Here is a 22,803-nt window from a genome sequence, read left to right on the forward strand (position 1 = left end):
TTTCAAAATCACTTTCATCATGTTGTTTGAACTCTTCATACTTATAGCAAGTCCTGTTGTATAAAGCCTCATAAGGGAAGGCTAAGAACTTCTCTTGCCTCTTCTCCTCAAGGGTAGATACAGACTTCTTCCATGTAACTTTCATGCAAAAGATTTGATAGTTGAGATTTTCAATACAACGCAGGACAGTTTAGCCATGTCTCTTTCATTAATCAAAATCTCAGAAAATTTGCAAGTAACAGGGAGTTAGAGACTCTTTAGCAGAAAAAAAAAAATAGAAGATCAAGCATTCTGTCTTTTTACACCAACATTATACATACTGGACAATAAAACCTGTGGTCTGTCAGTGCTCTTTAGATTACCATATCTGCTTTATTGCTGTCTCATTGTATTAGCAAAAGCACCGGTCTAATGTCAACATTTTCAAAGCTATGTATAGAACTTCTACTGATTAATATACTGACACTTACATACTACTACTTATAGAACAATTTTATTAGTTCACTTTCAAAATACTTCTCCATAGAGCATCACTGTTTTGTAACATCTTCATCTACATCACCTTGTCATTTCTATATTTCTCAGAATGACTTTGCTGCTTTTTGCAAGACTCCCTAGATTTTTGCTAAGGGCTGCTGTGCTAGTCATCATCATTATGTTCATATAATAAGAATGTTTTGCAGGAAACCATAATCAATAAACCAGAGGCAGAATGTCAGTAACGACTTTAGAAACATGTTTTACCTTACTTATCTGAATTTGGAAAATCCATGACTTCAGCAGAGTTGTTTATCTGTCTTCCTTAGTGGACAACATTATGGGTGTGAACTGTCATTCATTTCATATTTCTTTACAAATACTATAGATGTCATAGTTTAAACAGATATATCAACTAAGTAGACAAGTAGGCATTAGGAAAAAAAAAAAAAGAAAAAAAGAATAAAGCCCTGAAATATGAGAGAAGTAGAGATTTAAAAACCAGAAGATTCTCCAGAGAATGCCTTTTTATATTTCAAGATTTGAGTGCACTGCTAATGAGGCGTTCAACTGGTGCTGAGAGAAAAACAGTGAAGCAGTATAGTTACATAGGATTTGCAAAAAAGGTTTCAAACTATTTAGACCTTAAATTTAGAACATTCTCCTGCATCAGCCTTTTTCAATATTTATGACCACCCCATTAACAGCTACAAAATTATCAATTTAGATCCAGAAATGGTTATTTCTCCTTCTTTAACATATTTTCCATTTATTCATAGTATAAATTAACCACATGATCACATAATGATATATCAAAAGCTAAAAATAAATAGGAACATATCATAACGCAGATGTCATTCTAACTAATTTCTGCAAAAATCTACCTTTTTTCCCTGACCTGTCTTTCTCTACCTAAACTTGCATCTCAGACTTCTCTTAATGTTCATCTTGACTATCTTACTTTCAAATTCAGTTTGAATGTCACCAAAACTGATGTCATTATCTTTACTTGTCTTTTTTATTCCTTCATTCTTGTCCCTATTCCTAATACCAACATTCTCATAAAAGTTCAAGACCATATAGCAATTATTTTAGATGTCCTCCTCTTTATTTGCCCTTCCCATCACATCTTCTATAAATCTTGGAAAATTAACCTTTTATTTCTTTTCTCACCCAAACAGTAAAATAGCTTGTAGGCCAGACCTTTCTTTAGTACATTGGCCTGCAGCAACAACCCTGTTTCTGTCTTCTAAGATGTTAATGAATCCATTTCTTGAGCTCCATGTTCCTCACTGGTTTGGCCTAACATTTTACATGCATGCTTTTCTCTTGTTGTTCTGCATCAGTGCTGTTGTAAGCGCTTCATTTCCATATCACTACTCCTGTTTGAATCAAGAGACTAAAATTAAAAGTCCTCGATATTTTATTTTTGTGTTCTGCAGAAACTGTTAGTAACAATTGTTCACTTTTCAACAGGTAATTTGACTTTGAAATGAATCCTAGAGTAGTTTTTTTGTGTGTGTGTGTGTGTTTTTTTTTTTTGTTTTTGTTTTTGTTTTGTTTGGGGTTTTTTTGGTTGGCTGGTTGTTTTTTTCCTAGCTAAGATAAATTACTAACTGTAACTGCTGTTATCAAAACAATTTTTTCATTAGAAATTCTTTTGGCAGGGATTATTCAATCAATTAATGGTAAGTTAATTTCTCTTTGAAATTTGTTTTTCTGGTTTTGATACTATATATAGAAAGTGAAACAAAATCTATTCAAATTTTAATTAAAAGAAGTGATGATAAAATTAGAACTTTGGGATCAGATATTGAGTTTAGGATCATACATTGACCATCAGTCAACTTGGGCTCTTAGTGATTTTCTTTTTAGAAGAGTTGGGTAAAGACTTCTTGTTGTTGTCATGGAAATTTTTGACTTCAATAAAATAAAAGAATCCTAGGACAGAAGGTTTTACCTGCTATCTTAGGAAAAATTCTTTCTCTGCTACTATATCATGTCAATGGTGAGATAACAAGCAAAGATACACAGATTTTACATTTTACTTTACTTGAATAAACAAGCAAAATATTTTTGCTACAGGAAAAAAAAATATTACTTAGATTTTGATAATATTCTCCCTGTCTTAGTTCTCTATACTTGTAGCATTAATTTTAAGCTCCTTAGAACAGATGCTACTAACAGTATATTAACATAATTATAACAGATCAAGCACTGAAAAAAAATGTTTAGTCTATTGGTAACACTTGTCTGAAAACGAATCAGCTTCAGAGTAAGATATCTTTCCACCAGCATCTGCAACTTTTGTGAAAGGACATTTACTTGTGCAAAAACCCCAAAACAAAACAAAAAAAACCCAGACCAAAAGAAACTCAGAGCACTGATTAAGTTGCCATTTTTTTACATGTTTTTCACAGAGGTACTTATTTGCATTCTGAGAAGGGGGAACTGGGTGCATGCAATTGCAGTATTTTATTTGGTAACAGTTTAGAGTTTAGTTCTTAAAGTTTGGCTTTATAAAAAATGTGTTTCTGCATTTTTGAGGTGGAAAAGCTTTCTTTATTCTAAGTATACTACTTGCAGAGGTTTTTTAATATTTCTTGGTTTTGAAGAGCTTTTCTTTCTTTAAATATATTAGCTATAGAAAACCTAAGTACAATGCATCATGTGAACCAGTTTAAAAAAGAGATCTTACTTTTCTTACAAATAAATTGTGTATTGAAATTTGCAATTAATAATCAATATTATGAAAAACAAAATCCTATTCTGTCTTCCTTTAAAATGAAACTGCGTTAGGCCCATTAAGTATGCACATATTTTTTCCCTAGAACTAGTACTATTCTAAAGCTCTGGTAATCCTGGGCAGATTTTGTTTATTCAGAGAAGAGCTATCTTTGATTTGTGTCTGTTAACATATTAAATAGATACAATTTTGATTACTGACTTCTGCGCATAACAAATTTGCTGAAATAATTAACATTACATCAGTCTTGTTGATTTTGACTCGTTTAAAAAAATGAGGTTTATCTGTGAAAAGTGTGGAATTTGAGAAGGTAAACAATGTGGTAGTTTAATGAAACAAGGGCAGCTTGTGTGTAATAGATGTGAAAGGTTATTTTTTGACAATACCCACCTTTATTCTTAGTGTCACTATGTAAAAAAAAAGTGACTAATAATTGCAGATGTTCTCAAAGAGGATGGGGGATTTTTATATGGACTCCTTTTTTTTTTTTTTTTCCTTTGTTTTTTTCCTTTGTTTTTCTTTATTTTTTTTCTTTGTTTTCAGATACATTTTTAGAACCTACTTGATCTCTCATATCACGCCTCATAACATCAATTCAATCTTGAGTCCAATTCCATGGGTTAGAATGTTGTACCTCGGAGTGGAAGACAGATTGTGAGAGACTTAGTTCAGGATTAAAATGCCTAAATAAATGTTCTGATAAAAGGTGGCTATTGGAGCAACGGATACATAGGCTTCTGTTTTAGCCAGTAGAGACCTAGCAAAAACAATCATGCCACAGCTGAGAGGTAAATTTGACTTATCTTCTAAAGCTGTGTTCAATGGAGTAACTCAAGTTAGATGCTCCATGATCTCAAGTACATCTGCATAAAGCAGCAGATGTGACAGAGAACATCTTTGCTATTCCAGAGCAGTGCATTTGAGTGTAGGTTGGCTACCCAATGTATCTTTTAAGCAGTAAACATATACAGGAAGACAAAACACTTTTCTAGAACTTTGTCAGCTGAATTTCTCTTGACTCCACCATCCATTTATTAGACCTTCAGTGTCTGTGATGGGAGTTTAAACTGCTATGGATTAAGCAAGTAGCCTACATTCAAGTGCCTGGTGCCAGTTGAGCTTCCTTAAAATGTCTAACACACCCACACAGTACTGGCAGGTGTAAGACCTGTGGGAGACCCTTTCATTGATGGAACAGGAACTGGAAATACAGCGATACCTTAGAGCATGTCACAAGCTACAGCCCAACTCAGAAAAGCGGCATCTGCCTTTTGCTGCTAGGTCATACTTAGGTCTTGCTTGAAGCAATCATGTGGTTATAACCTGTCTTTACAAAATTATATTTGTCCCACACTTGCTGCAGTATTCATAGAGTAGCTTTTTTATTTTCTTATTTTTATTTGTTTATATATATATATATTTAAGTATTACAGCCAGTAAAATACTTTCTGAATGAATGATGCTATTTTCCAATTATTTGTTTTCTTTATCCTGGTCATCTACCATGTTCGTGTTAGGAGCTGGAACAAATAAGCATTAGCATGAGAAATTAAAACATGAAAACCAGCTATCTGAGAATCTTTATCTATTAGGAAAGAAAATAATAATTTGCTAACAGTAGCTTCATAACAAGAGGGATTTTTTTGTGTTCCTAATTTTCCTGTACCTTTAAATAGATCATTTAAGCTGTTTGGATAGAACTATCTTCCTTCGTCTGGTTGTATAATTCGATGAATTTTTTTTTTTATTTTATTAGGCTAATAGAATAACATAAATTATCTTACAAATTTTGGTTTAAATTAATTTTCTTGTTTCTTAGATAAAACAGCATGGGTTTTGTCAATTTTTACTTGAGGAGTAATGTACCTATTAATTATAAAAATGAAAAAAAACACGACAAATTTCGTGTACTTCAGTTTCACATTCAAACATAGGCTTAATAATTTTGTTTGTTTGATTGTTTGTTTGTTTGTTTTGTGAGAATACATTATTTGAGTTGATGGGGCAGTTTATATGATGCATAATTTTACTTATCAACACAAATTGTATTCACAAATAGTTATTTTAAATTTCTTATGATGAGGATTATTCAGGCTAAGGGATATATGCAAGAAAGAGGAGAGAATGTAAGTACTGCTGTTAGAGGTGGCAAAGATAAGTGATCTTTAATGAATAATAGGAAGGACTCAGTGATCATGCAGATATAGTAGATAATATAACAGGCTTATAAGCTTCTGTCAAGGGAATTTCAGTGGGAGTAGAGCTTCTAGTAGAGCTCCAGCCCACTAATGCACCTGGAGTTCTGGTGGGACTCAAACCCACTAGTGTGCCTCTGTTTATGGTGAGACTCAAACCCACACTTTTACCTTGGAACTCCACTGCTGCCTGAGGAGACAGACATGGGCGAAGTCCAGAATTACAAAGGTTTTTTCTTAAGCAAGGCACAGACATTGCCCCAACCTAAAGCTTGGGGATTGTGATATTGAGGAAGACGGGGTTTAGACATGTTACAACACTGTTGTGTGTATTAATCAAATAATCTATATTAAGTGGTAGGCTAACCACTTACCATTGTTTGTGCAAAACACGTGTGCTTATCCCATGGAGGATCAGTGTGGTCTTTTCCATTGCAGGTTATTGTGGTTATTGGCGTGGGTTAATCTTCATTGTTCTAAACCTGTGCAGTGCAGGTGGAGTGGTTTTGTATGGATTCTGACCAGCTGCTATTCTGAAAACCTTGAGTTAATATCTAGGCTCGGGTCACAAAGATTTTCCATTGTTTGAGTCTTTCTTCACAAACAACTGATGTTGGTTCTTAACTCTTTGCATATACATTTTTTAAAGGAAGGTGGCATGCCTGCAGAGAAAGGGTCTCAAGGTCTGAAAGCAAGGCTGAGGAAAACTTGTTTTGAAAATGGTGGCATTTTAGGTAAAACATAATCTAATAAATTGTGTTCCAGGGAAACATATTAGTGTTATGTCCTTAATACATTGAAGAAATCTCAGCTCAGTATACAATATATAACAACATAGACTAAATTCTGAGCACTCACAAACAACTCATTGGGTTTTAGTTTGAATGAATATAATTGAGAGGAAGATAAATATGCAGCTCAGCAGAGGCTATAATGGTTTAATTGTCTTTGAATAGTTTTCACCCCCGGAATCCATAAATCTATCTTGATTTTGGAGTTTCCAAGTCTTTGCTCATTACAGATTTCATTACTGTCCTGGTTTTGTTAAAAACAAGATCAGTTTCTCTTTTAATGAATTTTCCTTTCAGCTAAGTTCTTATAAGCAACTGCACTTTTCTGAAGCTGGCTACATGTTTTTTAAACAGAAACAATGGAATGCAAGGTCACTGATAAAAACACACATCCAGTAAGTGAGAGGGGTGTATTTGCAAGGAGAGGCAAACAGAACAGGTGACTAAAACTGACCAACTAAGTATTTCATCCCATCCACATCATATACCCTATAAAAGTGGGATATCATGAGGGTCTCGCTCTCTTCGACTATGGCCAGCATCTAAAGAGGACCCTGCCTGTTGTGCCTGCAATCCGAGTCCTGGTTCAGCTATAGAAAGCTTTCATACGTTATATAATAATTACTCCATTCCTTTAATGAGTTTACATGGGATATATTGAACAGTTTTGCATTCAGAAGTGGAACCTAAATTGTCATTCAATAAATAATGTATAGTACTTACAGAGGAGTCTCAGCTCTTCTGTAAGGACAAAACTCAGGCTAAGATTTTTACAAAATATGTGAGACTTGGTTAGATCTAAGCTGGCATCTGCAACTGAATCTAATGTGTCAGATGATGAAAATTTTAACCACACTAAACTTTATATAACACATATTTGGACTCTGATTCTTTGGGGATATAATGTTTTGAGGTGTAACATTCCATAAACCATGCAGTGTTATGGCAGGTCTGCCATTATGGTATAGTTTTTGCTTGAACCAGCAACTCTTGTGAATATAGATAGATGGTACCTGATTTTTTGCTGTATTTTCTTTTATGTTATTTTCTAGTATCTTGGCATTCTACTTTATTTTTCCTACCCTCTTTAAAAATACTAGAAAAAAAGGGCACAATTATCTTTTTTTTTTTTTTCTGTACTCTCTGTATATGCTTAAAATAGCTGTCTTTTATTTTGTTTATAATTTGTCTCCCGATTTTTCTGTTTAGCCATTTGAAGGCCATCTGTTCTGAGTGCATTGTTCTTTCTTGGTGCACTTTTTTTTACCTTGCAGATTAAGCATTACTGTTCTATGCTGAACCATTCTTTGAATTTCCAGTAATCATTATCAGTTACACTTGTTAAGTTATGTTGTCAGCATAACCGTCTCTTTAAACAAAGTTACAAATTCACATTATTTAATATTTAAAAATAATATTGCAACTCCTTCCAGATATTCTGTGTCACAAAATAGTATCCATGATTCTTTGACTGCTAAGTTCCTGTAATGTATTTTTCATGTGCATGTTTAGTATTTTAAATATTCATAATATCTTCCAGTTATTATTGTTTTCATACTTTTTTTCCTCATTAAAGTAACATTTAATTCCTGTGCCAAATTTGTCCTGGGGTCTATAGGATAATTTATTATGATAATTTGTAGAATGCCAGAAAATATCACTTGTGGTTTTTGTGACTTTCAGTATAATTGCTAATTCATTTATCCATAACTTCAAGTGTTTTGACTTTTTATTTCCAGTGTCATTTGTCCCAAGCTGAATAAGCAGCAGCAGGTGTCTCCATGACAAAGAACTAACCGTGTCTCTTTTGTGGCTTGAGTTTCTGTTTTTCACTTCAAACGAACTGAATATATAGACTTAGAGAATGTCTCTGCAAATTCTTATGTTGAATGTCTAAATTTGCTGATGTAATACACTCAAATATCCCATACTATGCATCTACTCTTTTTTTTTGTTGTTGTTGTTTTATTTGTTTGCTTTAAGGTGAAAGATCAAAGAGATGATCTTCTACATGACTGGAATTATCAGCAACTACAACTATACTACTATTTCAAACCAACAGCCAAACATTGGATCCTATATTCACAAGATGATACTTAATTTGCATGTCTACTTAGTTACTCTAATAAAGCTATATGTGATAGTCCTGTGGAAAAAAGTACAAACAGACCCTAACTCAGAGTAAATGTTAGGCAGGAAATAAAACTGCGAATAAGAGTATAGCAGGCAGTATCGCATGAGGCCGTGAATGTCCCAATGCGAGGGTCATTTAAATAAACCCTCAGTAATCTAAAATGTAAAAGAAATCATAAGCCAGAAGCTTAAGTCAAGTGTGCAAAAGATATATATTAATTCAGTGAGGAGCATAGCAGAAGTGTGTTTATGAATTCCCTATTAAATTGCAGGCAGGGGAATGTGTTACTGTTTTCAAGTGCAGGATAGACTGAAGATATAGTTTTCAAGAAAAGAAAAGTTGAAAATGAGCAGTTATTTTCCAAAGAGCAAGGAACTTCCACACAGTCTGCATTTAGTAAAGCAAGGTCCAGCAATATTTCTATTAAGGTAAGATATAGAGAATAATAATACATACACGTTTTCTTAGCAGTCATAAATGCTATTAATTACATGATCTTTTGAGCTGAAACATGTCCCATGTTTTCCAAAGAAACTGGATGAAAGATTTTAAGTACATTCTTAAGTTATTTGACATCGGAATTGGTAGGAGACTTTCACAGCAGGGTTTTCTCAATAAGTGCTCTGAGATCTGTGGAATTTTTCTGGTGATCTGTACTCAGGGGGCTGTTTATCTGAAATTTCTTGAGATGAGGGGTAGGTGAATGTTGCCTTCCTGTTCATTTAAATATAGCATGCCTAAGTAATGTGTTTTATAATTAGGGTGTTATAGTTTTCTAATTTTGATATTCACAATTTTAACCACTACTAAATAACTTTTTTCACAATTAACACAACCAAATGAATTCTTAATATCATTACTGCTACTAAAAAAAAAAAATGTTTTGAAAAGCTGGAGGATGTTGAATTTTAGCAAAACAACATTTTATTAAAACAGTTTCAGGATGTGGTGGCAGGAGATGTGTCCCTGGGAATTATGTCCAAAATATAACCTCAGCCATACTGTTTGGGGAACTGAGAAACGGAGACAGGTATCAATTCTGATCTGTTATTGTTCTAACATCAAATATAATTCATTTGTTTAAGAAAATTATAAAAAAGTTGGACATTCAGGTTAAAAAAGAAAAAAGAAACTGATGGTGCAGCCTTAAGTCCGAAATACAGCAAACGAGTGTTGGGAAGAAAATCATGCTACTTTGTTACAACGACTTGAATTTGGCTTGCACAGTCAAGTTTTATTCTGCTATTTCCTGATCTCTGGAAGTCTGACAAGCAGTGATGTGTGGTAACTTTGAAAGATGAGTAACTTCTTTTCCTGAGAATGTATATTAGTGTGAAACAAATATACATATACACACACACATGCATACCAATAACTGCATGTAGGTGCTTGTAAAGAATGAATACATATTTCTGTGCAGATGTGTGGGGCATGGTACTCATAAAGTACCCGTAGAAACTGTGAAACAGAATAGGTATTTCTTAGATTTTTTTACTCAGGGTGTTGGATAAATAAGTGACATACTGATACAATGTTTTAGATATAGAAACAATGTAATTAAAAACAAACAAACAAAAACAGTTACAGTTTTTGTTTAAGGCTGTAATGTCAAGCTTAGAGAAATGAGAAGTATTATACATGAAGAAAGATTTTTTTTTTTATTGTTTCTTCTTCTTTTGCTTTAGAAGTATATACAATAATCTGTTATTGGAAGTAAAGTGTTTGTAGTATGGAAAATAGGTTGTGTCTGAGACAGTATGGATTTTTCCCGAAAAAGAGAAGACTTACATAGACGTATTTTGTTAGGTTTCTGTGGGTTGATACTGTAGAGAATGCTACACTTATTCTAGAGTAAGTGTCTTGTCAGAAATGTATCAAAGTCTATATACAAATCCTCAAGTGATTCTTCAAATGCATGGTAACTGATTGTCTTTTTTAGTTTTTAAACCTAGCTTGCCTGCATAGAAAAACAATTGAGGTTTTTCAAAATGTCATGTACAGCATTCTGCCCTGTCACTCCATGTCTTATGATTTTCAAATTAGTTTGAAAATGATCCTTCTGTCCCCCAAAAGAGTTATATCCTGTAATATTTAATAATTTCAAAATGTAAAAGCAAAACTAGTCTAAGATCTATACTTATATTACTGTTACTGTATAGTAATAAAGAAAAAAGTGCCAGTCAGGAAAGCCCAGCCAGTGCTAGTGTACCAACCATATTTTATGAGACTGAGAAGTAGCACATTTCAATTCTTGGCTTAATAGTCCTGTATGTAACTTGATATGTTATCTCTAGAACTTTTGTTGAATTATTAGCTATATTTAAATGTTTAAATTTATCAATTTGATACATCTTTAAGAAAACTGTTCTGTAGTGTAACCATATGATATGAATATTTTCCCTTTTCTTTTAATTCCTTACTGTAAATCAGTAATACAGGCATAAGAGAAATGAGACGGATACCATGTTTTACTATATAAATTCTTGTAATATTTGCTCGATTTCTGGTTGTCTTTGTAATTTAAAAAAATATTTTACCTGTTTTTTTAACTACTTCTAGCTTAACAGGAAACCATCAATATTGCAAAAAGTTTCAGGAAACTGTATGCCAAGTCCATTTTCACTAGTTGCAAACTTTTTTCTCTGTCTGCATTCAGAAAAGAAATGAAATTTCAGTTTGGTTACAGAGGTGTGTGTAGAGAATTGGAAAGAGAAATCCTTTACACTAGAGGATCAAAGAACTGAGGTTGAAATTGACCCTAGAGATCACCTACTCCAAATCCCTGCTAAAAGCATAGCCAACTAGAACAAGTCATCCAGGCCTCTGTCTCGTCAGGTTTTGACTGTCTGTAGAGATGGAGACTCTACAACTTCTCTGTACAACCTGCTCTGTTTTACCATTCTGACAATAAAAAACTAGGGGTTTTATGTTTAAATGGAATTTCCTGCATTTCAATTTGTGCCCATTACCTCTTCTTTCACTGGATACCACTGAGAAGGTTCTGGGTCTGTCTTCTTTACTTTCCCTTCCTTCTTCAGTTATTGTATTAATTCATCAGATACAGCTGAGCCTCAGTTCTCCAGGCTAAAAAGTCCCAGCTCTCAAGTCTTTCCTCATATGGCAGGTACTCCAATATCTTTGTCATGTCTGTAACCCTTTGCTGGATTCGTTCCAGTATGTCCCTGTTTCTCTTGTGCCATGGAGTCCAGACCTGGAGCCATCACTCCAGATTTGTCTCGTCAGTGCTGAGCAGAGGTCAAGGATCATCTCCCTCAACCTGCTAGATATACTTCTGCCTAATGTAGCCCAACTGGTTGTCATCCTTCCAATGTTAGTACTGGTGCCTGGGTTTATGCTTCCCTGGTACAGCATTTGGCATTTGAACTTCATGATGTTCTAGTGTGCCTGTCTTTCCTGCCTGTTGAAGTCCTTCTAAATAACAGCATAACAGTCTGGTCTGTAAGCCATACCTCCAAGTTTTGTATAATGTTAATACTTGCTGAAGGTGCACTCTGTCCCATCATCCAGCTCATGAATGAATACGTTAAACAGTATTGGTGCTTCCAGTGACCCCTGGAGTACACCACTAGTGACTGATCTTCAGCTGGACTTCATGTCACTAATCACAACCCTTTCAGTCCCAACAGCTAAGGCAGTTTTCATTTAACCTCATCATCCACTTATGTAGTCTGTACTTTGTCAGTTTGTCTCTGAGGCTATTATGGAAGACAGTATTGAGAACCTTGCTAAAGCAAAGATAAACAACATTCAGTGCTCTCTACTTATTCACCAAAGCCAGTCATTTCATTGTTGGAAGTTAACAGGTTGGACAGACAAAAATACTCCTTTATAAATCTATGCTGATAACGTTAAATCTTCTTGACCTTAGTATGAGTCTCAGGATTTGCTTCATCACTTTCCCAGAAACTAATTTGATGCTGAATGGTCTGTCTTGAAGACAGAAGTGACATTTGTTTTCTTTTAGCCCTCAGAAACCTCTACTGATCTCCACAACATTTGAAAGATGACTGACACTGGCTGACAGTAGCCCTCAGCACTAATGGGAACATCCCATCAGGTCCCATGAACTTGTGTATGTGTGGTTTGTTTACATTGTCCTTCACTTGATTCTCCTCCACTGAGGGTTACATCTTCCTTTCTGTGGACTTGACCCATAGTTTCAGAGACCTGGGATTTCTGAAGACCAATTTTCTTACCAGTAAATATTGTAGTGAAGCATGCATTGAGTACCTTGGTCTTCTCAATGTCATTTGTCACCTGGTTTCCTGCCCCATGCAGCAGCATTTTCACATTTTCTCTAGTCTTCCTTTTGTTGCTTATGTAATTGTTAGCCCTTCTTTCCCGTGGTGTTCTTCAGCAGATTTGACTCCAGATGGGCTTCAGCTATCCTAACCTTGTCTCTGCATGCCTGGACAGTGTTGCTATATTCCCCCTGAGTCACCTGTTCCTGCTTCCACCTCTGATATTCTTTCTTATGTCTAAGTTTTGTAAGGAGCATCTTGTTCATGCAGGCCTCCTGCCATCTGTTCTTCACTGCCTGAGTGTGGAGAGAGATGATTTTTGAGCTTGGAGGAGGTCATCCTCATACTTGAAAATCAACCAGCTCTCTAGGTCAACTCTTCAAGATGGTCTCCTATGGGATTCCTCCAAGCAGGTCCCTGAAAAGGCCAAGGTCTGTTCTCATGAAGTCCAGGATTATAATCCTGCATTTTTCCATGTTGCCTCTCTTCAGGAATCAGAACTTCACTATTTCTTGGTCACTGCAGGCAAGACCACTGCCAGTCTTCATGTCCTGGACCCTTGTCAACTACTTTATCACTTGTGTCTGGAAATTATCATCACTACACTCTAGCAACCTCCTGGATTGCTTGTGCCCTGCTGTGTTTTCCTTCTAACAGATATTGAGGTAGTAAAGTTCCCAATAAGGACAAGGACCTGGGAACATAAGGGTTGTTCTAGCTGTCTGAAGGACTTGTTCACAGTAATGCATTGCATTGAGAGCTTTGTAGCTACGACAGCAATAACACCACAGCCTGTCAGGAGAAGAGGTATGATTCTGTTCATTACACAAAATAAAAGGCACCCTGGCATGGGAGGAGGGAGGAGCCTCTCCACAGACAAGATCTGCACAGGGCTGCACATAAACATATTTCCCTGCATCAAAAGGGTTGTCAAATTTATTTTGCATCTATATTGCTCTTTTTATTATTAATATATCTTATTAAAACAGATAACTTATTAAGTCATCTGTTGTTAGGCCTTATTGAGATCCAAAAAAGAACCCTGCATCATCTCTTTCTGTGTCTCACCTCAAACACACCTCCCTCTGTGCAGATATGCATGGCCTGCAATCCCCTCAATTTAATGCATGAATTTCAGGTAAGCTGTCATGGATCACAGTGTAAAAATAAATGCAAAATCTATTCTTGAAAATAAATATCCATAATTTTCTGTGAGCTATTGCTCCATTTTCAAAATGCGTGAAGAAACATGTTCAATTGAGAAGGTACGACTGAAATTTGAAACTTAATTGGATGAAAGATATGTACTTGTAAGAAGGTGCAGCATATCCTTCGTAGTTTTATAATGGTAGGTAAGAGATGTAACGATTTATTGATGCAAAACTGTGTCTATGTGCACATAAACCCCTCTCCCTTCCTTGTAACTCTTCATAGTAAAAGAGTTATATTGCATCGTTTCCTGACTTCCTTCTTAGCCAGGAAGAAATGTCACGAAAATTGTATGAGTATTAAAAGAATGTAGTGATAGTTACCACAGCAGTGAGCTGTGGATAAGGTCTTACTGAACTATGTGATAGTGTGGGCTGTTGGTTTTTTTTTTTTGGTATAAAATAATATTTATTAATTTTCTTCAATTATTTGAAAACAACTAAAATTTTGGCACCTACAGGTTCTGAAAGCAAGGAGTTTTACACCTTCATGATACTTAATGTGAAGAATCATTTCCTTGTTTCTTGTTCTGAGCTCATTTTAATTACTGTCCTTCACTTCTTTTTCTGTGCGTAGACATAGAGAAATTCTTTTATTGTTTTTCTACTTTGCCTGACATAGTGTCATCCATAAATGTTTTTATTTAACTATATATCCACTTTCTAGGTGGGCAGTATTTAGGCTAGGAATTTGTTTACATCTGTCTGTCATACTGATCAATGATTTTTCTTGTTACATTTGTGTTCTTATTCATCATTTATTTGATCCTTGTCTTTGAGAATGAAGCAGAACTTCATATAATACAAGGAGTAAATTATAACACAAATGGCATTTTTAAGTGTTTCATAAATTTTGTCTTATAAATATCAGAAACATTTTAACATTTCATTCTTAGGATTTACATTTTATTTTTACTAAAGCTGATTACTAAAATTATTAATCCCTGCAGACTGGACAGGATTTATTGAATATAAATTATATGTAACAAGTTTTTCAAATGAGCTATCTTACATATACACTAGGCAGAAGAGAGGTAAACTAGGATTTAGTACATAAAAACACTGCTAACATTTTTCTTCCTTAGATTTGTGACAATATTTTTGGGTAATATGTAGTAGCCATTGTTTTACAATTATGGCACACATTAAGCATTGCATGATGTTTTGAGAATATACACAATATAAACCCATTACTGTTTTTATTAATATTTCATAGATGATGGAGTTCTCTAAAAAGACAATTTTTTGTTACTATTTAGAATAATGATCAATTTTAATTAAAGCTTAGGGCACTGGAGTTTAATGATTCATTGAGAACTTCTGTGTGAGGATACTTTTTACAATAAAGTCTAGTCCTTGTGATGCATCAAAAAGCAACTGTAAGGGATGAGTGTACAGGAGGTTGATTTTGTCCAATTTAATGGGTTTTATCCCATTGATTAATTAAGCTGATGGAATGACAGATTTCAAAAAGTGGTCAGTTGGGAACTGTTAATCACTAAGAGGCAGTATATCCTGCAGTTATATACTTTCACGCAAATTATATGCAAAAACTGTATTAATAATTTTGATTTCCTTGTAAAAAAAATGCAGATGCCAAAGTGATACAGAAAAATGGGAGCAAGTCAAATTTGACACAAGTCAGACTTGACTGTCTAATGAAATGAATTCACTGAAACAATTAGATAAAAACCCACATATTTGGGAACAGAATTTATGTCAAAATTAAAAAGTGTGGGATTTTTTTGTCCTGAGTGCAATAACTGAAAGTCTAGATGACATAGCTGGTTAACAACTGGAAAAAAGACTTTGAAGGAGTTGCAGAAAGTCTGGATAGGATAATGATGAAAATGCTAACTGCTAGGTTTATCAAAAGATATGCTCCACCCTATTTAAAAACCATTATAGGAAGGATTCCAAATGTTTTATTCTGGTTGAATTCATGTAGTGAATTGTTCTGTAGTAGGCAGGCAAATTTCCTCTAAAGCCTTGAGGGCTTATAGTTGGCACAGCCATTAGTTACCATAGCTGGTCAAGACTTTGCCAAGAAAAGTATTAGCCATGCTGACATAAGGATATCTAAAGAAATGAAACAGCTATGAAATATTACTAAGTGAAGCAAAATGAATCTGAATAAACTGCCTTTTGGTAACTTTTTGTTGCTGAACAGTAAGTTCTGAGAAGCAGCTCAGCAGTTAGAAACAAATGTATAACTTGAGCCAGTACATATAAGCTGTCATCGTATGTTACTTCATTATATTAATGAAGTAACAACTGCTAAAGTTGCATCTATATATAATTTTTTTAGCCATTAATCTTGAATGATACAAGTCAGGATCCCACAAATAAGAATGTGTGACATCTAAACTCAGCTATCTAGTCTGGACTTGTTCTGGACTTTATGGTGTGTTACATTTGGTAAAGGTAACAACTTCTGGTAGCAGCTTTCCAGGACCTGTGATGAGGTTATCAAAAAGATTCATCTGGGCTCTTCACAGTGATGTCTGGCAAGAAGACAAGAGCTGAAGGGCATAAATTGAAAAATGGAAATTGCATAAGCTCTCTAAGCAAACTGCTCCACTGAAAGTATGTAGAAACTTTTTTACTAGATGGACAAACAGTGAGACAGGTTATCCAGAGAGGTTATGTAGTCTTTGTCCTTGGAGGTTTTCAAAACAGACTGGTTAAAGCCCAGAGCAACCTGGGCTGATCATGTAGATGACCCTGCTTTGAACAGATAGAACTAGAGACCTCTTGATGTGTCTTCCCATCTGAGTTGTCCTATGATCCCATGAAAGGTAGTAGAAAAACATGAAAATATTTATATAAAAACAATAGAAGTGTCTACTTAAAATAAAAATAGTACTAAAATGCTAATAAAGTTGTACTGGTTTCAATAGGAAATGAAAATGTTATGTCAAGACCAAAAGCTTTCACATGGTGTAAAATTTTCTAGAATGTAGTAGCATGAAAAAGCCAGTTTAGGATAGATCACAATCTTAAAGCCAAACTGCAGTTCTTAGTTTTTAAAATTAGTGTCAGGGAAATGCACTTCTGTGAACAGGAATAATGCATAAGCTCTCTGTGCATTAGGAACTGTTGGATGGTTTCAAAGAATGGAAGCTGGACATTATCCTTCCTCTGCTTAGCTTACAGATGCACCTTCTCCAGAGGCATTGCATTTAAACTTATTAGAAGTTATTAAATGCTTTCAAAGTCCAATTTATCCAAAAATTAGTGTGGCAGTTTTTCCGGGTTATATTTTATAGAGTTAGTTTTCACATAGAAAATAACAATATCTGCAAATACCAACTTAATATACATGCTGTGGCCCATGCACTACTCAGCATCTCTATGTGGATTTCTTACTGATGTTATTTGTAGATGCATGCATAGGATGAATTTAATGTAATTTTAAAACTTGTCTTCTTAAAGGGTGCACACCAAATTTCAGCCCTATGCAAGTGAAAAAAAGTGTCCTCCCTTTTTGATTTAGATTTTTCTCTATGTAAAATAGTCAGGTGGCAAGCTTCTGGGAAGTAAAATGTAAATGAAGCAAAGGAAGAGGATTTTAGCATGTCTTAGGTCCTTTTATAGCAGAAATAAATTGTCTCTACCATGAGTTGTTCATTGGTGAGTGAACATCCTACAGCTGCACATGACAGCAAGACAGGGAAAACTTTACAAGGCTGTGAGGAGTGTATCTGCAGTCCTCATGAGGCACAAAATGAGGGGAAGGTCTAGCAATCCCTGCTCACTGAGTTCTGCAGTAATGTAGAAAGTAGACCATACTGAGAGTACATATGCTAGTATGAAAGGAAAAAATATAATTCTCTGTCAGATGGAGGGTGAAGATGGAAGATCATGTACTACTGAGGATGTTCTGTTAAAAGTAACGTTTGAAATATCTGAAGCACTTTGAGAAAGCAGGTTAGGAATAACTGTCAGTGGTTCAGATGACCTTGAAAAGCGTCCTGTAGAGCATAGTCAAAATGAGTGCCATTCTCCAGCTTATCATACCACATCTTTACATGGTGGAGAGAATGCAGGGTTGTGATTTCCTCATACTTGACATAATTACAGTAAGAATTTATTGTGAGAAGTATTTTTCTCCAGTTTCTACCATTAGTGTTATGGTCTGCAGTGTTCTCCATCAGATGGCATGGCTACTGTTTATGTTGCTGTACAACTCTTGCTTGGGACTGTGCCTTGTGTTGGAATGTTTTTGTTAGACTTACATGTTTCTAATAGTTGTTGTAACCTCTAGTTGATGCAGAATTTTCTCTGCAGCAACCAGATTATTCCCACCAGTCCTTGGATGCTGTCATAAAAAGACCTTAATCTCAAGTACTCTAAGGTCAAGAATAAATGCTATTTAAGATTATGCTTTCCAATAGTTTTTTTTTTTTAATAGTATTATACATGAATTCAGTTTAAATATGGAAGCATACATCATTGTCAAGTGAGACCAATATTCTTTGTTATGGAACATATCAGAAAGCCATTTTAGGATGTGTTCATTTGTAAATGTTGATAAAAGCAAATTGATAAAATCCTAATTTTACATATTACATCTCCAATTCTTCCTGAGAAATTAACTGAAGAGAATTCTCTTGCTTGTATTTCTCCATTGTAGAAGAGTGGCGGAGACCCTGCTACTGCAGTTGTAGAAACTTGTTCCCTTATTTCTCTTATTTTCAGGTAGCGCCATTTCAGGAAAAAACAACAAGAACAACAAAACACAACAAAACAAAACCCCCCAAAAAATCCAAACCAAAACAACAAACAAATATAAAGATAATTGAATATTTTAGAGATAACATATCTAATAAGCAAAAGTAGTCACATATATCGGTATGACATTTTTATGCCAGTCATTCTAGCAGCCTTTTGTTTCCTTGGTCAGTAAAGACTATGGATCTTATTTTTGTTGAGATGCTTGTTTTTTGTTCTTATGGGGATATAATAGTTCAAGAATACTGAGACAGCTACTAAAGCTCCAAAGACGATCTTAAGATGTCAAGATATGGACTTATATTCTGGACCTATGCCTCCCAGGCTGGGATATCTGATTGTCCTGTTCACTCATATAGACATGCATTATTTCTTGTTTGATTATTTTTCTAATCTCATCTGCAATTTCCCCAGAGCTCTGCTCCACTGGATGTAGTTACAACATATGTTCATTTGTATCTTTTGTTTTCATCTAATGATCAAGGGTTAGATTTCCTATAGTATTTGTTAAAAGAAATTATTTAATATTCATTAAGGCTCTGTTAATGTTTTAAGATCAAAATTCATAACTGTCAACAGCCTTCCAAAAGATCTATTTTCTCTATTTTTGGGAATCTGCATCTTCTGATAGTCTCTAGTGAGTTGACTTCAGACTCTTAGGTTAAGGACTTCTAGTCGGCTCTAAAACTTGTAGCTTAACTTATTATGTTTCTCAAACTTCTACATGTTGACCTATAACTTATAAACCAAGTTAGTTTTAGTGTCTTAATTTACTGTTTTCTTTCTGCATCAGCTGAAGTATCATCAATAATATGCAATCCATAAAAACTCAGCTGCTGTGGAATAAAGCCTTGTGGAGTGATGAATACCTGTGTTTTGAATACCAGTGGAAATGAAATGTGTATCATGTTTTTGACCAATAAACCCTTAACAAATTAAATGAACAGTGCCAACAGAGTTTCGCATTGCAGCATTGAAGTACTTTACTAGACTAGATATAATTATATGATAAATGTTTATAATAACAATGTATTACAGTAAAACTTTGAGAAAGGTGTAATGCTATAACACTGTATGGGATTTTGAGTGTATATACAATACCATCTGATCAAAACAAAATATACAAATATATGAATTTATATGTTTTTTATTTGGAACAAAATTTCTGCATCTTTGTTTTGAACAAGCATTCTGAATATAGTGTTGTTTGCAGCTATGTTACTTGGGTAAGAGTATTTCATACTAGCTATACAATTTCTGCATTACGTACCTATATTTATGTATAGTTTACAAGGAATTCTTAATTTACAGCTTACCAAGCCTTGTACTGTATAACTTCATTCTCTGAACTTCTCTCTTTCATTTGTGCACATATACATACACACACTCGTACACATAGACACATGCATGGTAATCTTTCAATATCTATTGACAGAGATTAAAAAGCAGATGCTGTAGATTTCTTGTCACTATGATTTCTGTTAAATTTTGAATAAAAAATACTACAGACCATTTACAAACCTCCTATGAATCATTGCCATAGTAACTAAAATTAAATTTGTAAATTGACAAAATGCATTCTACTATACGATTTAATTTTAAATGCTGCAGTTAAGTAACAGTTATCTACAAATTTCATAGTGATTTATGTTTATACGTATCTCAAGGCCGGATGTCAAGAAGATGGGACCAGACTCCTTTCAGTGGTGCCGAACGATAGGATGAGGGGCAACAGGCACGGACTGAAGCATAGGAGGTTCCATGTGAATATGAATATTATTTTGAGGGTGCCAGAGCACTGGAACAGGCTGCCCAGAGATGTTGTGGAGTCTCCTTCTCTGGAGAAATTAAAAACCCACCTGGATGCATTCCTATGCAACCTACTCTAGGCGTACCTGCTTTAGCAGGTGGGTTGGACTAGGTGATCTCCAGACATCCCTTCCAGCCCTAACCATACTGTGATTCTGTTAAAATGGTAAAGAAATTTAAACCTCCCAACAACATAGCTGAAGTTCCTTGGGAAATCTCCGGACAACTCACCACTCCAGCTACAAGCCTGTTGTCTGTGGAAAGATCTTAAGTATTAGTCTGTTCAGGAGACAATTTTCAATTTCTGTCTGCTGTTCAGTGACAGAAGTTTCCCTCTGGGAACTGGCACACAGCAATGGCAAAATGGTGTGACCTCTTTGATTTAGTTGGCTACCCAGCATCCAGATGAAGGTGACATACAAATGGCTAGACTAGTTTGGAGTCTGGGTCCTTCTAGCTGAGTGCCTGCTCTCTGTTGATGCAAACTTTGGGAGGGACAGAGGGAAAGAAAAAGCCTACAGTGAAATGTCCCTTGAAATATTCTCCCAGCTGACAACAATCTCTGCCTCAGGGACATATTTGAGACATTTTATAAACATTAAGAACAGCCCTTGATGGGCTTTTCTGTCATGAAGGCACCTAATTGCTATTCTAACCCCTATAGACTTTTGGCAGATGGAATATCTCATGGTGATGAGTTCCACCATTTATGTACGCCTTAAGTGAAGAATTATATCACTTAGTTCATTTTGATAATTGGCTTTGATGTCATTTAGTTCTTGTATTATGAGGTGCAGTGAACAATCATCCACTATCTATCTTCTGTGAATTCTGTGAACTAGCAATGACAGTTGTATGTTGTTAGAACTTAATCCCTGTGGCAACCTTTCAGGTGTAGCACTTCCCATTTTAAAATGTTCTTCATTTTATACCAATATTTTTATACTAAGATAAGCAAAATTGCTTCCTGGCCCTTTCCCTGCACTTGTACAAGCATATTCACGTCTGCTTCACAAATTTATTAGCTTCTAAAGCACACAGTAAAGGAGTGACAAAGAGAAGACATAGGCACATGTACATTTAAAAAGAAATTAAAAAGATGTGATAATGGATGTTCATGTTTTCTGCAAGATGCAATATTTTTATTTGCTTCTATTCCTGTAGTAGTGCTTTTAATTTTCTCTAAATGTTGTTATATCAGTTTAGAAAACAGGAAGTAGAATAAATCTCTTTCCTTACTTAGGGGGAGAAGAAAGCTTTACATTTCAAATAACCTAGTAGAAGGATAAACCTCCTCCATGTAAAGTTTGTGTTTTGCCTCATCTGATTGTCTGCTTCTACCTGTTTCTTCTGACTTTTGGCCTGTTTCTCTTTTTGTATTTCTGTTAACAGAAAGCTGACCTTGCAGTTGCACCATTGGCGATTACCTATGTTCGAGAGAAGGTCATCGACTTTTCCAAGCCCTTTATGACTCTTGGAATAAGTATTTTGTACCGCAAGCCCAATGGTACAAACCCGGGCGTCTTCTCCTTCCTGAATCCTCTCTCCCCTGATATCTGGATGTATATTCTGCTGGCTTACTTGGGTGTCAGTTGTGTGCTCTTTGTCATAGCCAGGTAACATGTCAACTTTTGTGATTTTTTTGGCAATTGTTATCATCTTTTTCTTACTAATAATTGTCAAAAGTCACAAAAATTTTCTTACTTTCATACTCTTATATTTTAACTTCATGATGTACAGAAGAATAATCAATGAGGGTTCTCACTATTTATTTTCTCCACTGCCATACTTAGTCTCCAGTTTGTTATGTCACTAAGTCCTGAGTATGCTAACTAGCTTTCTCCATTTATCTACAAATTTAGACATCCTAGAAAGTTTGAGAAATGTCTTCCCAATTGTGCTGTTCAGAAAGACAGGGGCTGACATATTTTACTTTGTTAGCCTGATTTCGTTTACTACTATGGTGCTTAACTTCAAATAGAGTGCTTAGCTGCCCATGTTAATCCTAGATGTCCAAATTGGGCCTCTACTTGTTAAAAAATTTTAGAAGTAGGATAAAAATATTTAGCTTTCAATTTTGTGCTAGGTAAAATCCCTGAGTTATATCACATAATTTAAGGTCCCAAACTTGAATATATTTGGAAGCATGTTTAGTTGAGCTTTCAGATTTAAATAACTCAATACAAAAATTGTTAAATTTTAAATTGATTTGACATATAGGGCTCATTTTTTAATCTGTTTTCTTCAACACAGACAAGCAGGAAAACATCTTTTGTTAAAAATTCCCATTATCTTTTCCTTGTAAGGTAATTAGGACTGGCTCCAGATGCTCACAGAAATCTAGACTTACATGTTGCAACTTTGACTTTTGCTGTGACAGCAAAAAAATTTCAGAACACTGAATCAATAGTTGCTAGGGGTGTAAATTTAATCTCTTTTGGAGATTC

At 34.9% G+C, this 22,803-nt stretch overlaps 1 protein-coding gene across 13 annotated transcripts in view; it reads left to right on the forward strand.

Annotated features, from left to right (window-relative positions):
* GRIK2 (glutamate ionotropic receptor kainate type subunit 2) overlaps window positions 1–22,803 on the forward strand; it is a 382,225-nt gene that overhangs the window by 217,913 nt on the left and 141,509 nt on the right. For 6 of the 13 annotated variants that reach the window (XM_065055282.1, XM_065055281.1, XM_065055279.1 and 3 more), the window contains 1 exon segment: window positions 21,749–21,972. The exons of 2 other annotated variants lie outside the window; for them this stretch is intronic. In XM_065055282.1, the coding sequence (XP_064911354.1) occupies window positions 21,749–21,972 (224 nt within the window). 13 annotated transcript variants of the gene reach the window in all.

This window comes from Columba livia, chromosome 3 (genome assembly GCF_036013475.1).
Source record: "Columba livia isolate bColLiv1 breed racing homer chromosome 3, bColLiv1.pat.W.v2, whole genome shotgun sequence".
Taxonomy (NCBI): Eukaryota; Metazoa; Chordata; class Aves; order Columbiformes; family Columbidae; genus Columba; species Columba livia.